The sequence below is a fragment of the Galeopterus variegatus genome, unplaced genomic scaffold, assembly GCF_000696425.1.
Source record: "Galeopterus variegatus unplaced genomic scaffold, G_variegatus-3.0.2 Scaffold6, whole genome shotgun sequence".
Lineage (NCBI taxonomy): Eukaryota > Metazoa > Chordata > Mammalia > Dermoptera > Cynocephalidae > Galeopterus > Galeopterus variegatus.
Window position 1 is genome coordinate 1,705,988 of NW_007726117.1, and position 16,454 is coordinate 1,722,441.

Consider the following 16,454-nt stretch of genomic DNA (forward strand, 5'->3'; position numbering starts at 1 on the left):
TGCCCATTAAAATCCAATTCTGTACCAGGCACCCCATCAAGTTTGTCTCATTCACAAGTAAGTTTTATTCTCCATTTAACAGATGAGAGAAAGGAAGTTCAGTAAGGTTTTTACTTTCCTGAGTAGTCACAGCTGGTACAGTTTGTGCTGCTGATTCTAAAGCCTATGCTGTTCTGGGGTTACACTGCCATCCATGATAGAAGCATGATCTTGGGACACATTTGTATTTAGCAGCAAATCAACAATGTTATTGGTGTGTGTCTGTGCACATCATTTAGTGATTTAGGCTGGCCCTAGGCTCAGAATGCTTAGCCAGAGCTCAGATCCAGTTAGAGAATGACTACAAGGCTGCACAGCTTAAGATATAGCCTTGGTACAAGAGGAGGAGGAGTATTGAAACTAATATTGATATGTGGGTAGCAGGCCCCCCCCGCCCTGTTTTCTAAGTATGTCATCCTCTTGCACTCATCCTTGCTCATGCTGTTGCCATCAGCCTTCCTCTTCTTTGCTTCAAATGCCTGTTAATCCTTCAGGCTTCATTTCCAATGTCGTGTGCCCATTTCTTGGCCCTCCCTTCTCTCCCTCACAGTTAATCACTCCCTTCTCAGTGCTCCTGAAGGCCATCAAAGATTTTCCAGTCACCCTACAGTTTACAAAAGGCTTTCACAGGGATGATTTGTAAAGCTGCAGGGAAAAAAGCCAAAGATAGAATACCCAAAATTATAAAAATTAAATTTCTCTTCCCTTCATCCCTTGAGAACACTGTAAGTTAACAATGAACATGAGGTTCTTTTTTTTTTTTTCTTTTTTAAATCTTCACAATGATTTCATTTTGCAGATGAAGAAGCTGAGGCCCAGAGAGGGTAAACAGTTTTTCCAAGGTAACACAGTGAGTTACCAGCAGAGAGCTGGGATCTGCACTCTGGCTCCTGACACATGCTCAAACAATACTAGGGTTGATTTATTATCTCTGGTTCAGAGGAAGAAACTGGGGGTTTCTTATAACCTCTTGCTATCTCTAATGAATGCCTGATAACTTAGAGGCAGAGGTCAGGGCTTGAGAGCCAATGATACAAAGACCCAGATGGGGATCTATTTTAATAGAACTTAGTTTATCATTTGAGTGGGGAGAGACAGGCATTCTCCGAAACACACCTGACCCCAGTGATTATCTAGCCCCATCATCTTCCTTGTGAAGAAACTGAAGCTCAGAAAGGTGAAATTATGAAGGCAGTCCAGCTGCAAGTTTTCCTTCTGGATCCTGCTCCTTAGGGCGTGGATATGCTCTAGGTTAAATGGGGGTCACTTGCCAACAAATTTGGGGGGCCGCTTCTCCCTGAAGGCTGCCATGCCCTCCAGCCGGTCCCGGGTTGGTATGTTCTGCAACAATATACAGAAGGCTGTTAGTTTTGGGGGAGCAGAGCCAGAGGCAAAAAAGAGTTGCTTAAGCTCATCCAGCCTATGACAAGGCCAGGGTCCAAATGTTTCCATTGTTTCTAGACTGGTCTTGGACCATGCAAACATATAGGCCTCAGTGGTTCCTTTGTGTCCTGGGGAAGGCAGGCCAGCCTCTGTAGCCTCTCTGCCCCATCACCTTTAGCCTCTACATGCACACTGCTTATAGGCTTCTGGAGAGCTCATTACCTCCTGCAGCAGTCTGATATGAGGCTGAGAACAATTAGGCTTTGCAGCAAGAAGTCTGGCTTTGAATCTAGTTATATATGGTTTACACTAAGTTCTGCAATTCCCAGGACCCCTTGTTTAGGAATATTTTGGTTATTTGTTTACCTGGAAAGAACTCAGGAACTGGAGTTCTTACTCAACCCAGGAGTTGGGCTGAATAGGTCAGCCCACGTTTGCAACCCCTCTGTTGAACACATGCAGCCTTCAGGCTATGACCAAGGCCTTGGCATTCCAACTTTAGCCTCGCCTCTACAGTGGCAACTAGTATAGAACAGAGACCACAGAAGCTGTTCTTCCTCTTTGTCAAGTACCTGTGTGTCCTCCTGTGATTTTCCAGGCACTAAGTCAGGCAGGACGCACCACCATTAGATGGTGGAGGAAACAGTCCCAGAGAGAAGCAGTGTGGTCCCTTGGAATCAATCCAGGTTAATTGTGAGGAGGGAGTGGCATAGAATCAGACTATTTGGGGGCCGAGCCCGTGGCGCACTTGGGAGAGTGCGGTGCTGGGAGTGCAGCAGCGCTCCTGCCCCAGGTTCGGATCCTATATAGGGATGGCCGGTGTGCTCACTGGCTGAGCATGGTGCGGCCAGTCTCAAAAAGGACAAAAAAAAAAAAAAAAGAATCAGACTATTTGGGTTGGGAGGAACCTTCTAAATTGGTCATGGACTGCACAAGGCCTCCCCCCTGCCTTGGCCCAGCCTCTGCTAACAAGCATGCACATAGGGGCAGCAGTCACGTACCTGGGCATAGCACATCCCTTCAATGGCCATCCCTGATGCAATGTCCACCTGCAAGAGAGACATGCTCCCTGGATCAGCCTGACCTTGTCCATCTCCACCCACACTGGGAGCCAGCCCACCCAACTGCCTACACCAGTCTATGTGAACAGAGATGACTGTGATAAGGAACTCCCTACCTGGAGAAGGAACACCATTCATAGCAGTTTTGGAAGAAATGGGGGCTGAGAGCAGGAGGAGGATGGACATAGTCTAGAGCTCAAGTCAGTCTGCCAGAGGAGAGGGAGCACGACTTACATGGTCATCTGGTGGCCTCACCACACATCCTGCCCCCTTCACCCCCCAGTTAGTTAACTTCATCAGCTTCTACTGCCCTCAGGAAGAAGGTCCTGGGCCTTTATGATCTGGCCCCTGGCAGCTTCTCCAGCCTCTACTGCCCAGTGCTTACTATGGGTAGCATTTACAAGCACTTTCTAAGAGAAGCACCATATGTGTATAAACTCATTTGCATTTCACAACAAGGGCTATTATCCCCATTATGCAGCTAAGAAATCAGAGGTGTAACAAGGTGGAGTAATTGGTCTAAGGTGACAACAGTAGGTGGAAGAGCAGGACTTTGAACCCAGACAGTCCATCCTCAGAGCCCATACCCTTAACCTCGGTGCTGTATTGTCTGTCTTCTCCCTCACTCCCACTTAGTCAAGCTGCTTACTTATACTCCTCTGTGCTTTTGCTCACACTTTTGCTTTTCTTTGGAATTCTCATCCTTCACAAGGCTCAACTCAAAAACGTTCTTTAACCCAGTACTGCCCAATATAGTAGCCACTAGCCACATGAAGGAGGAACTGAATATTTTATTCGCTTTTAAGTTTTAAAGCGACTACCTCGTGAGCAGCACAGCTCTTATCTCTCTGGGGTGTCCACTTGGTACCATTAACCTTTTATCAGTGTTTGTGTCCCTATCTGTCCCTCTCTGCCTTAGGGACAGTGACCATATTTAAGTCATATCTATGTCCCAGTTCCCAGCTCAGGTCTAGATTCAGTGTGTGATGAGTGAATTGATGGGCAAGTGGAAGTCTAGGGATGGATTAGCTGCACCCCAGGCATCACCCTGAGCCCTGCCCTTGAGGCTACATTACTGACCACCAGCACAAACCTAAGAACATGGACTGGGAACCACACAAACCTGGGTTCTTTTGGAGACGGGGAGGGGGCGTATGTTGGTCGGTTTGGGGATCCAAGCCCCTGACCTTGGTGTTGTCAACACCATGTGACTTGGGTTTTTATTACTTCCTCTTTGACCTTGGGCAGGTCATTTACCCTTTCTGAACCTTGATGTCTTCCTCTCTCCAAGGGAGAGAAGGATGAAATGTAATTGGGAATATCATCTGGCCAAATTTCCCATTTTGTGGATGGGTAAACTGAGCCACAGTGAAAGAGAGAGGTCAGACTCAAAGTCTGTTAGAGTCCAGTTCCTGAGTTCTTTCCAGCTGTGCTGTCAGTCTGTACAAGCCATGAAAGAACTGCATCCTGGCCATGGCTGACTTTCGTGGACCCAAGTCCTGACCCACAACTTCTCACCTCTATTCCTCGGTCAATGGCTACTTTGCCCAGCCGCACAGCAATGGGAGCCTAGGAAAAAGAAAAAGTTTGGTTGAGGAGGGGATCAGTGCTTATAGAGGTTTGAACTAAAAGGGAGGTACCGAGTTCTGTTGTGAGGGAAGAGTTTTGGACAGGGAGACAGGTCTGGGTCTAGTTCCAGCTATTCTACTGACATGTTATGTTTTGTCAGTATTGGTCCTATAACTCTTAGTTGAGGTTCCTTTTCTATAATGAAGGAAGCCACTCTCACTTCTGACCCTCCTAGTCCTGACCGTCTGGGGTTCTTGTCACTCAACCCATCCTTCCAAAGTGTATAACATAGTACATTCCACACACTGCTTTCATACCTGCAGACCCATCTAATGGCGCTGCCTACCCTTCCAGGCTTGTGTCATTAATGTGAAATTGAGGCTCAGGGAAGCTAAACACTTGGCCACATTTATCCATTGGTGAAGCTTGGGCTTGACTCCCAGTCACCTTTCCCACTACTGCACCTGTCCTCTGCCCCCTCATCTCAGCAAATGCAAGCATCTATTGGAAGCAGGTTTCACCCCAGCAGAGTAAAAGAGTCAAGGTCAGGAACTTGGGCTTTTGAATCTGACAGGCCTGGGTTGAAATCCTGGGTGGGAGGTGCATTTTGACACAGCCACTTGGAAGCAACAGCATCAAAGATAGCTATTTTTAGTTTATCACTGGTCTTGCTTCCAAGTAACTTGTGCTGCAGCAGCCCTGACACTCTATCCCCAGCCCCACTTCCAGGCAAGAAATGCATTTATAGACACTTGGAATATTTGTAAGTAAAGACAATGACTTTTAAAATCTGTTAGTATAGAAGCCATAAATGAAAAAGCTAGCTACATAAAAATGAAGAACTTCAGCTGGCCAGTTAGCTTAGCTGTTTAGAGCATGGTGGTGATAACACCAAGGTCCAGGGTTCGATCCCTGTACTGGCCAACTGCCAAAAAAAGAATTATTAGAAATGATTTCACATTACATGGAAATAAGAACAGTAGGTTGCTGGCCACAGTATCTTTTATCCCTTTGATGTTTAAGTAGAAAACACACCCAAATCCATTGTTCAAAGGATAATGTAAATATACTATTTAAGGGGGAAGTCCAAGTTTTAAGATGCAGACAACTTTCTCTGGGCTAAGTAAACTCTGGAACCATTTGACTCCCTAATCAGAGTGGTTTGTCCACTAGATGGCGGCCATCTACTGCACTCACCCCATCAGGAACCCTGTTTTTTCTGAGCACCCCATAACATAGCTGGAAGTTGAAGGTTTGTTGTTCAGGTATCATGAGAAGGTCCCAGCTGTGGGATTGGTGACTATCGTGCTAGTTTTTTGTAGGCTGGTGTTTTGGTATACAAAGTTACTTTTTAAATACCAGTAATTGTATTAGTATGAGTATAATACCGTTATTTCAGTATATTTGGGAATCTGAATTTTCTTGAGATTGAGTTATTCAGTTTGTGCAAAAAGAAATTATACTAGTCTTAACTAGATAGTCTCCCTCTGTGGAAGCTGCTATCACCCACTCCCTCAAGTCACTCAGAGTTATCTTGAGATTGAGTTATTCAGTTTGTGCAAAAAGAAATTATACTAGTCTAACTAGATAGTCTCCCTCTGTGGAAGCTGCTATCACCCACTCCCTCAAGTCACTCAGAGTTCTGTGTTAGAACTTAACGTTTTGTTCAGAGACTTTCTGACCTAGTGTAATCAAAACCTGACAATAGAGCTGGCTGGTTAGCTCAGTTGGTTAGAGCGCAGTGTTGTAACACCAAGGTCAAGGGTTTGGATCCTCCTACCAGCCAACCGCCAAAAAAAAACCTTCCATTTAAATCAAACTCACTGTCAATTTAAAGAAGTTATAGTCTCTAATTAAAGAAGATCTCAGTTATAAAAAGAGATAGGATATTTAAATTTAAGAAGGAAGGATTCTTTTCTCCCAAAATAAAACACTTTCCTTATTTTCATTATTCAAATACTATCTGGTGATACTAAAATGATGTATGGTTAACATTTTTCATAGGCTTATATTTTAACTTCATTTTGTAACATGTTTGTAAATTTTGTGTATTTGAAGTGCATTAAATGTTTAGTTTCACCGTTTAAAAAATTTTTTTTCTACACTCTTAAAAATAAAATACCAATTTTATATTGTATTCTGTATTGTGCAAAGTGTTGAACTACCAATCTTGTCTTTTTTTTCTGATATTGCAATCACTTTCTGTGACCTTTCTGGGTCTCTTTTCTCACAAATAAAATGGGGATAATCAACTCAACTGGATTGTTTTAATAATTAAACCAAGCTCTATTTCAGATACTTTTATATATTGGAATATAATGAAAACTTGAGACCCCCCCCACGCCCCCATCCAGCCCTCTTAGAATAGTGAGATGCCAGCAGAGCTTCTCAGGGTCTTGGGAACCCCCGCCAGCCAGACCCTGGGTATCGCTGCTCAGGGCTTTGGGCCCTGCAGCTGGTAAGACTGCACTTATTATGGGCCTAAAACCACTCCCTAGTGAGTATTTCTAAACCTTTTGGAGGACTATGCTCACAAGCTATTTGAGGATTTAAAAAAATTATTGGGTCTTAACACATGTCCTGCATGAAAAGTAGAAAAGATGGGCTGGTAGTTCTGTGTTCACTTTTTTTTGGTGGCTGGCTGGTACAGGGATCCAAACCCTTGACTTTGGTGTTATCAGCACCATACTCTAACCAATTGAGGTAACTGGACAGCCCTGTATCCACTTAGAATCTTGCTTTTTCAATTTTTGGGACACTTTAAAGCTCTGCTTGTGCAGTACAGTAGCTGCTAGCCACATATGGCTATTAGCATTTGAAATATGCCTATTATGACTGAGGCACTACATTTTTTATTTTACCTAATTTAAATAACCTAATTTGGCTAATGGCTGCCATACTGGACAGCACAGATATCGAACATTTCCATCATCTTAGGGGGTTCTATTGGACAGTGCTATTCTAAGGGCTTTCAAGCCCATTTGATTCTAGTCCTTCAGAATTTAATTTTCATTTTAGTTCAAAGTTAAGATTTGATTTAATTTTGTTTACTGGGTAGCTGGATAAATATAAACACTTAATTTTATGTCTTTGGGTGAATGGACATTGCACAGTCCCAGGGAATGCCCTGTCACCATCCCTACTTCCCCATAAGTGCCTCCCCCATGGCACTGGCCTTCCCTCCTGTGCTGGGCTGTCACCACACCTGGGGCAGGATCTCCTGGGCCAGTGCTCGAGCCCGGTGGTAGGCGGCGTCACCCTCCTCATTCTGGGCCACAGCGTGATTCACCAGCCCCATTGCATGGGCCTGCAGCCCACTCAGTTGGCGGCCTGTGAAGATGAGCTCCTTTGCCAGGGCTACCCCCAGGCAGCGGGGCAGCCTCTGAGTCCCTCCTGCCAGGATGGAGGGATGAGTATAGTGAATCAGCATGGGAAGTGGGAATTCACAGAGAAGTTCCAACCAGGAAGTCAACCAAGGGTTCTCAGAGGAGTAGATTTAGGGTAGGAGGGCAGGGCCTAGACACACGGCAAAAAAAGAAAGCAGGCAAGGACCCTGGATAGAGCAGAACTGGGCAGATAAAGAGTGGGTGCTGTAGGTACACTTACCTGCCCCTGGGAGGAGCCCTCGAGTAGTCTCAATTAACCCCATGACAGCCGAGGAAGCTGTTTAAACAGAACAGAGTGAAGTCCTCCTTCCCATTCACCCCCATCCTCCAGTGCTAATCCCTGGGGTGAAGAGACATGCCTCTTCTCCACTTGCCCATCCAGCCACTTCCCTTATGGTCTGGCTGTGGCCAGACCTCTCCAGACTCTGCCTTCGGAAGAGCCCTAGCGTGGGAGTCAGGAAGCCCAGGCATTCATTCCACCACCTCAACTGTTGGAGTTCTGGGTCACCAGCAAGTCTCACCCTTCCTGAGCCCCAAAGGTGTAAAATAGATGATTGGCCCTCTTCTGCCTGCTTCACAGAGCTGCTAACGATCAAATGAGGTAATGGTGCTTGGAACAAGGAAGGGGTTGCTAGAAGGTTCCTAATACCTACTTGTGGATTAAAGGATTCTGTCTCATGTGCCCTCAGCTCTGGCCTGGCCTAGAGTGTTGGCGACTCCAGCTCCCATCACAGTTATCCCTCTCAGCTTTTTGTCACATCCTGAAGTTTCCTGACTGTTCTAGTCCACATTCCCTTTCTGAGTTCTGCTCCCCTGAGAAGCTTTCCCTGATGGACCGCCCCACAGGCCTGCCTCTGCTGAATTCCCTCAGCACAGGCCATCTGAACCATGCCGTGTAGGCAAACAGGAACCACCATCCCATTGCTCATGAGGGCTTTTACATTCACTCTAAGTCCTCACCAGAACCTTGCAAGTTACTCACCTGAAACATGAGCAGGTGAGAAGCAGAGTAAGTGCTGTGACCTGATCTGGCATTTTGGTGCCTGGCCTCCTCTTTGATATGTGTTGTGTAGATAGGAGTGACCTTCATGTCTGGAGTTACCCACGTGTAAATGTCAGGGTGGCAGGAGAAAGCAGTGGGGGAAGAGAGCGGCACTGTGATGGCACTCCGATTGTTTGTCTCCAAGAAGGGTGCTCCTAACCAATAAGTCAGTCACATTAAGAAGTTAGCAATTATGGGCTGGCTGGTTTGCCCATAGTTGGTTAGAGTGTGGTGCTGATAACACCAAGATCCAGAGTTCAATCCCTCTATGGGCCAGCCACTAAAGAAAAAGAAAAGTGATCCATTATCTTCATCTCGTACCTCCACTCTTCACACAAAAGCTCGATTGCTCAGAACAAGTAATGCAAACTTTGATTGGTGCCAGTGTTCCTGCCCTTTGTGATTATCTGGGGCGGTGACAGTCTGCCCCTGTAGCTCACCTTTGTTCAAAACATGGTGAGTCTGACTTGGTCAGAACTGTCAGGTTGAACGTTAATCTTTGTCCTCGGCTTCCCCTCTCTATGCTCTTTTTGCTGTCCTGTCAGCACTTCCTCTGAGGTTGGCAGAATCATCCTGAGATGGAAGCAAGTCCTGACAGGTGACTACAGGCACTGTACAGTTTCCGTTCATGTTCTGAATAGCAGTGAGTGGCTGGGCCAAGAGGGGAAGCAGGTTCTGCCTGAGCTCCCACTGTGTGCCCTACCATGCCTCACTTTTGCTCTTGGTTGAAAGGCCACAAGTAGTAGCTGACTTTGCAGAACCCCCAGATTTACTCTGGTTCACTCACCCTCTTCTCATCCCCCCACCACCTCACCCCCTGCCCAGTACCTGCCACTCGGAGGTCACAGGCCAGGGCAAGCTCCAGGCCTCCACCCAAGGCAAACCCATCCATAGCTGCAATGGTGGGTGCAGGGAAGGCCGCTGTGGAAATGAAGAAAGGCTCAGCCCGCGAGGCCCTGGCGGGACCAAGACAGAGACTAAAAGTTTGGGGGAAGGGGTGGCGCAAGCTGGTTGGGACATAGGGCCTCACTGGTCGCAGGTGTGGGGACCTCACCTGGGACCTCAGCCATGTTATCTTAGAAGTCAGATGAACTGGGGAATGTTAGGGAGATGGGCTGGATGATCCCTGCTCAGGCTCACTTTCCTGCTGGCCTCCCTGTGGCCTCCCTTTCTGTATGCCAAGTCCTGTGCTGGAAACACATAACTGAATCAGACATGGCTCCCTCCCTCATAGGGCTCATTCTAATGGGGAAGTCTAATCAGGCAACGATGAGCCAGGATCATCAGTGCTCCATTAAAAGGAAGCTTGAGGGTGGGACAGGAAGGCTTCCTGGAGGGGTGGCTCTGGAGGCCTTGAAGTAAAAGTTCAGGTAGCCAAGAAGGGGTATTCCAGGCAAAGGGAACAGGAATTTTCAAAGCCTGAAAGCATGCTTAGTCAAACTTGACTCCTCTGGAATGGTCAGACTTGAACCCTCAGGACAGAGTGGGGCCCTCTGAACCCTCTTGTCACCCTCGTAGAATTCCTTGTGCCCATCTTCCTGGGAGAGTCATCAGTCTCCCCCCAGAGTTCAAAACAGAAAGAGAATTCTCTTTTTTTTTTTTTTCCTTTTTGTCTATTTTACTGACCGGTAACAGGATCGCAACCCTCAGTGTCGTGCCCGCACCAGGGACCGGCAATGGGATCGTAACCCTCAGTGTTGCATCCGCACCGCACTCGGCTGAGCGGGAACCGGTCTCCACATGGGATCTGAACCCTCGGAGGGAGCGCCGCCGCGCTCCCAAGCGGCGCACTCTCCAGTGCACCACCGGGCCGGCCCAGAAAGAGAATTCTCTTAAGAGTAGAGGATGATGGGTAGAGTAGGGCTGGAATCAGCAGGGCCGCCCCCACCTCGAACTCCCTCCTCCTCTCCAGTCCCAGACCTCACCGATCTCATTCATCAGGCCTCGGAGTCGCTGGACAAAGACCCCCACCTCTGCCTCACTCATCTGCTCCCGCTCCTTTAGGTCTGCACCTGCAGATGGCGAGGGGTTGGTGCCAGCCTTTGGAAAAATGGCCCATTGCAAAATTCCAGGTGGCTAAAAGATCCAGCAAAAGAGACTTGAGAGGCAGCCAGAGAAAGAGAAGCACCAGGAAACATGGCCAAGGAAGCTGGGGGGTCGGAGGGGCAGTGTCAGAAAAGGAGAGGGGCAACAGCAAAAAGATAAATTGAACTTCATCAAAATGAAAAACTGTGCATCAAAGGACACTCTCAAGAGAGTGAAAACCTATAGGATGGAAGAAAATATTTGCAAATCACATATCTGATGAAGAATTAATATCTAAGATACATAAAGAACTCCTACAACTCCACAACAAAAACAACCTGATTCAGGGGCCGGCCCGGTGGCGCATTGGATAGTGCGCCGCTTGGGAAGCGTGGCTGCGCTCCCGCCCGAGGGTTCGGATCCCACATGCAGACCGGTTCCCACTCACTGGCTGAGCGCGGTGCGGGAGCAGCACCGAGGGTTGCAGTCCCGTTGCCGGTCCCCGGTCCGGTACCGGGGCAACACTGAGGGTTGCGATCCGTTGCCGGAACGGAAAAAGACAAAAGACAAAAAAAAAAACAAAACAAACAAAAAAAACAACCTGATTCAAAAATGGGTAAAGGACTTGAATAGAAATTTCTCCAGATATACAGATGGCCAATAAGCACATAAAAAGATGCTCAGTATCATCACTCATTAGGGAAATGCAAATCAAAACTGCGATGAGATACCAACTCTGTATCCATTAGGGTGGCTATTACAGTATTTAAAACACACACACACCAGAAAACAAAAAGTGTTGGCATGGATGTGGAGAAACTGGAACCCTGGTGCATTGCTGGCAGGAATGTAAAACGGTGCAGCTGCTGTTGAGAACAGATTGGTGGTTCCTCAAAATGTCAAAAATAGAATTATATAATTCCAGTCCTAAGAATTTACCCCAAACGGTTGAAAGCTGGGACTCAAACAGACACTTGCACACCAGTGTTCATAGGGGCATTATTCACAGTGACCAAAAGGTAAGAACAACCGAAGTGTCTACCAACAACACACAAATGTGTAAACAAGACGTGGTATATATACAATGGAATATTATTCAGCCATAGAAACTTGAGGACATAATGCTAAATGAAATAAGCCAGACATGAAAAGACAAATATTTTATGATTCCACTTACATGAGGTATCTAGATAGGCAAATTCATAGAGACAAAAAGTAGAACAGAGGTTACAAGGGGCTGGGGGGAAGGGGAGATGGAGAGTTATTGTGTAATGGGTAGAGTTTGTTTGGAACGATGAAAAAGTTCTGGGAATGAATAGCGGTGATGGTTGCACTAAATTGTGAGTGTACTTAAAGCCACTCTGAATTTTACACTTAAAAATGGTTAAAATGATAAATGTTATGTATATTTCACCAGTTTTAAAATATATAAATAATAATAAAATAAAAATTTATTAATTGATTATATATATTTTTAAGTGTGGGGTCAGTCAGGTCCAAGGAGGCTGAGAGGTCAAGTGAACACAAGATATAGTAGCATGCAGCTGGCAAGAACCTTGGTGAGAGGAGTGATCATGGTGGAGTCATCACAAGCCAGATGGCAGGGGTTGAGCCATCTATATGCAGGGGGTGCATATAGACTCTTCAAGTCCTAGACTATAGGCAGTCAGAGCTAGGAGAGTCCTTGCAAGTCAGTTCCAGCCCCTCAGTGACAGATCAGGAAACAGGCTCAGAGAGGGGCAGGGACTAGACCAGAATTCCAGAGCTAGTTGGGGCATACCCAGGCCTTGTGCGGCCCCCTGCCTTCCCTGTACTTAGCTGGGATAGTGAGGAGTGGAGCTAACGGGGGCCATGACATAACCTTGATAGAGGCAGTCAGACACCGAGTCAAAGGAAGAGGCCAGGGTAGGGTGAGGCCCTCAGCCAGGGCAGCTGGGTCGGGCAGACTAGTCTGCACACTTGTCCTGTCAGCACAGACCCGAGCTGGGCACTCTGACCCTGATAATTCATACCTAAAGGCTGACCCAAATCCCCTTGAAAGCCCCTGAGAATCCTGTTTCTGCTCCCACCCATCCCTCCACAGCCTCTTCCTGCCACCCATGTGGCCCCTGTTGCTCCCTCCCCAGGCACACCCCTAGAGTTGGTTTTCAGCTCAGCTCTGCTCTCATTGACTTGCTTCTTGTGGGCCTGGGGTGCACTTTTCTCCCCATCTTTGAAATGGAAGTTCATGGTGCAAGCCCTGTTGTGAGGACCAAATGACACAGGGACAGTGGAGAGCCTTGGTGACACGGACTGAGATCCTATGCGTGGGCAAAGGGGCACAGAGTCCCATATTGGCTACTGACCTTGTGAGCGTCTCTGGACTCAGTTTCCTCATTTCCTCAATGAAAGGTCAGAACAAAGCATGATGTAGCAGAAAGAACTAGGATTTGGGGGTCAGAGAGGTCAAGTTCAAACTGAATTCTATTCCACTTCTTACTTGCTGTGTGACCCTAGCAAGGAGTTTTACCTCTCTGAGTCTTTGAGTTCACATCTCTAAAATGGGAATAATGAGCTCCAATGCTAAAGCTGACCTAAGGCCTCCCTCAACCCCTACAGGCTGGTGGGAGCCCTGTAGAGCCCTGGGGACAGGAGAGGAAACCCACCTGCACAGAACACACCCTTTACTCCACTTCTGAAGAGCACGACACGCACTTGCCGGTCTTCCCGCAGCCGAGCCAGAGCTTCCAGCAGCTGCAGAGGACACTGTGTCAGATACCTCCCAGTCCATCCCCAGCCCACCCGGGTGCCCATCCTTTCTCACCTCGCTGACAAAGACCTTTCCCAGGGCATTGCGGGTGCGAGGTCTGTTCATCAAAATCTCAGTGATTCCTGCAGGGAACAGAGCAGCCCTGGGTAAGCCTGCTCACTCCTGGGCTGGGGACTGGAGGCAGGAGGTCTGGGTTCTGGGCAGCTTCTGCCTTTGATGTGCAGTGTCACTTGGGTCTGCGTGCACACACCAGGGCCTCAGTTTTCCCAGCTGTGATATGAAGAGAATTATCCTTGCTCCTGCTTCACAGAGGAAGTGAAAGGGCTTGTGAGCCATGGAGCAAAATGGGGAGAGAACAAGAATGACCACCCCAGTAGCCATTGCCTGTTTCTGCCATCATTAGACACACACATGCATGTACACCTTCTTTTCACAGCTCCTTCCATGTTATTCTTCCCTTCACAACCAAACTTCTAGAGTTTAGAGTTACGATAAGGCAAATACCTTTATACCCACCACACAGATCCAGAAATAGAACTGTGTGAACCTCAGAAAATTTACCACGTGCCCTGACTCAATCACAAACCCCTACTCCCCTCCCCCAAAAACAACTATTCTGACTTTTATAATAATCACTTTCATGGATTTCTTTACAATTTTATCACTCAAGTGTGCATCCCTAGACATCATAGTTTAGACTTGCTAATTTTTTAAATTCTGATGTGCCTTTTAAAAGCCTGTTAAAATCCCCACATTTTCCCTCTAGCCTTGTCTTTCCCTCAAAAGTTACCTGTTGAGGAACCTGGGGCATTTGACCTATTTTGCTTATTACACACTCATGGGGTCAAATCAACATGTTCCTCTGTCGCAAGAAATTCGCAACTAAATCTAGAGGCTTGATTACACTCATGTTCTGTACTCTTTGGCAAGACAGTGACCCTTGCCCGACCTGTGTGATGTTTCACCAGCAGCAGCCAAGCTTCTTTTTTCTTTTTTTTTTTGGCAGCTGGCCAGTACAGACAGAACCCTGGACCTTGGTTTTATCAGCACCATGCTCTAACCAACCGAGCAACCGGCCAGCCCAAATATAAAGTTTGGGGTTTTTTTTTTTTTTTTTTTTTTTTCAGGTAAGGGAATCGCAACCCTTGGCACGGTGCTGTCTGCACCATGCTCAGCCAGTGAGTGCACTGGCCATCCCTATATAGGATCCAAACCTGCAGCCTCGGTGCTAACAGTGCCGTACTCTCCTGAGTGAGCCATGGGGCCAGCCCTAAAGTTTGGATTTTTTAAAAATTTTGTTTGGCAGTTGGCCAGTGTGGGGATCTCAACACTACGCTCTAACCAACTGAACTAGCTGACCAGCCCAAAAGAGACTTCTGTACTCATTTAATCACTCTTACCTTCCAGTCACTTAAACCTTCTCCAGTCTAGGTTCTACCCCTGCACTCAGCAGAAATTTCTCACCAAAGTGACCAGTGTAACCACATCACTAAGCAAGGCACATGTTTCCATCCTTGTCTCAACCTCTCAGCTGCAGTCATCTCTGCTGACCATACACAGCTCCTTCTTGAACATTCTCTGCTTTGTTAAAAAAAAAGTTTATTTTTAAATAGATGATTTTTAAGAGCAGTTTTAGGTTCATAGCAAAACTGAGCGGAAAATACAGAGTTCTCATAGAACCCTTGACCCCACATAGGCACAGCCTCTTCCACTGTCAACATCCCCTGTCAGATTGGTACAATTGTTACAATCGATGAACCTACATTGATACATTGTCATCACCCAAAGTCCACAGTTTACATTAAAGTTCAGTCTTGGTGTTGTACATCCTATGGATTTGGACAAATGTGTGTCTGTCCTGGCTGTAGTGGTCCAACATTCTCCTGGCCTGCCTTCTACCTCTCAGGGGATGCCTCTGCCTTCCTTTATTGGGTTGGCTTTCTCTACCCAATGTTTAAGTGTCAGAGTTCCTTAAGGTCCGAGCTGGGACCTCTTTATTCTTTTGTATTTAACATGAGCTGGCCTCTGTATCAGAAACTATAATTCCAGAGACCAGGGCAGACTCAGCCCCTCTCCTCATGATACCTACGGTCTAGCCGAGAGGACAGACATTAAATAATTACTATTTGTGATGAGAATAATCACAACTTTCTTAAGGCAAGTGCTGTTGCTAGTTTGGCAGTGAACTAAGCATGAGTGTATGGGGTATTCCCTAAGGTCCAGCAATCCCACCTGATCAGAGAAATTCTCATCAAGTGATATAGTGGGACACTGGCCGTCCCAATATGTCCACCAAAAGTGCTGGATGTCCTTTCCATAGTTCATCGAAGAGGAAAGTAGTGGTGGATGCGCACTAGGGAACTGTAAACAACAGCAGGACGCAAGGAACTAGATTTATATGGCAAAGCAGCTCTTCGAAAGAGTGTCAAGCGGATAAAAAGGAAGAAATACAATGAAATAGACAGCAAATTATACAGTGCAGTGCCATCTGTGTAAATTAAAACTCGGACACAAATAACTACATCAACTGCAGGGGGAAGGGGATGGGATTGAGGGGACAGCAGAGACACGGGAAGGGCCTTGAGCTGGTAGTTACGTGCGGCGGACTGAGGAGTGTGATAAGTGCCACAGAATGCACCTGAAATCCAAAACACACACGCACGCACACGCGCGCGCGCAAAAAAAAAAAAAAAAATGTTATCGAACTTTCCCCCTCGAGTCAGCGGGACGCAAAAGTCGTGCGGGCCGGGCCGGGGGCGTCCTCCTGTCTCGCGTCCGCGCTGCCCCACCGTGTGACGCGGCCCGGAATTGGCTCCGCCGCCTCCGCCCCCAATCTCGCTGGGGCCCTTCCGGGGGACGGGAACCTGGCTTTTTAAGGCTGCTGACGGCGGGACCCTGGCATCCAGGCCTTCTCCCGCGCGACTCCTCTCCTCTTCCACACAGCCCGAAGCCACCAAAAGGGGATTGTGGAGACCGATAATGACATAGGGTCCCACTCCTGCTAGAGTCGGGAGGCTTGGGGAGCCTGGACTGGGAGGCAGGCGACTTGAGATCGAGTCCCCAGACGCACTAAGCCACCCGCCTTCCCCCACCGGCCTCGGTCTTCCCGCGTGCAGTGGGCGCGCTGGCCGCCGTCGCCCTCCTCAGCTCGGCCCGGGTCCCGGCCCGGCCTGGTCCCGGGCGCGCCCGGGGGCAGAGCG

The 16,454-nt window shown here is 47.5% G+C and overlaps 1 protein-coding gene across 1 annotated transcript in view; it reads right to left on the bottom strand.

Annotated features, from left to right (window-relative positions):
* Positions 1-1,081: 1,081 nt before the first annotated feature.
* ECHDC2 (enoyl CoA hydratase domain containing 2) overlaps positions 1,082-16,454 on the bottom strand; it is a 15,576-nt gene continuing 203 nt past the window's right edge. The window contains exons 2-10 of the mRNA XM_008579316.1: positions 13,309-13,376; positions 13,151-13,238; positions 10,406-10,492; positions 9,309-9,401; positions 7,659-7,715; positions 7,258-7,445; positions 4,002-4,052; positions 2,424-2,471; positions 1,082-1,380 (exon numbers count right to left, since the gene is read on the bottom strand). Of these exons, the coding sequence (XP_008577538.1) occupies positions 1,303-1,380; positions 2,424-2,471; positions 4,002-4,052; positions 7,258-7,445; positions 7,659-7,715; positions 9,309-9,401; positions 10,406-10,492; positions 13,151-13,238; positions 13,309-13,376 (758 nt within the window). The 3' untranslated portion in view covers positions 1,082-1,302. The remainder of the gene's footprint in view (positions 1,381-2,423; positions 2,472-4,001; positions 4,053-7,257; positions 7,446-7,658; positions 7,716-9,308; positions 9,402-10,405; positions 10,493-13,150; positions 13,239-13,308; positions 13,377-16,454) is intronic.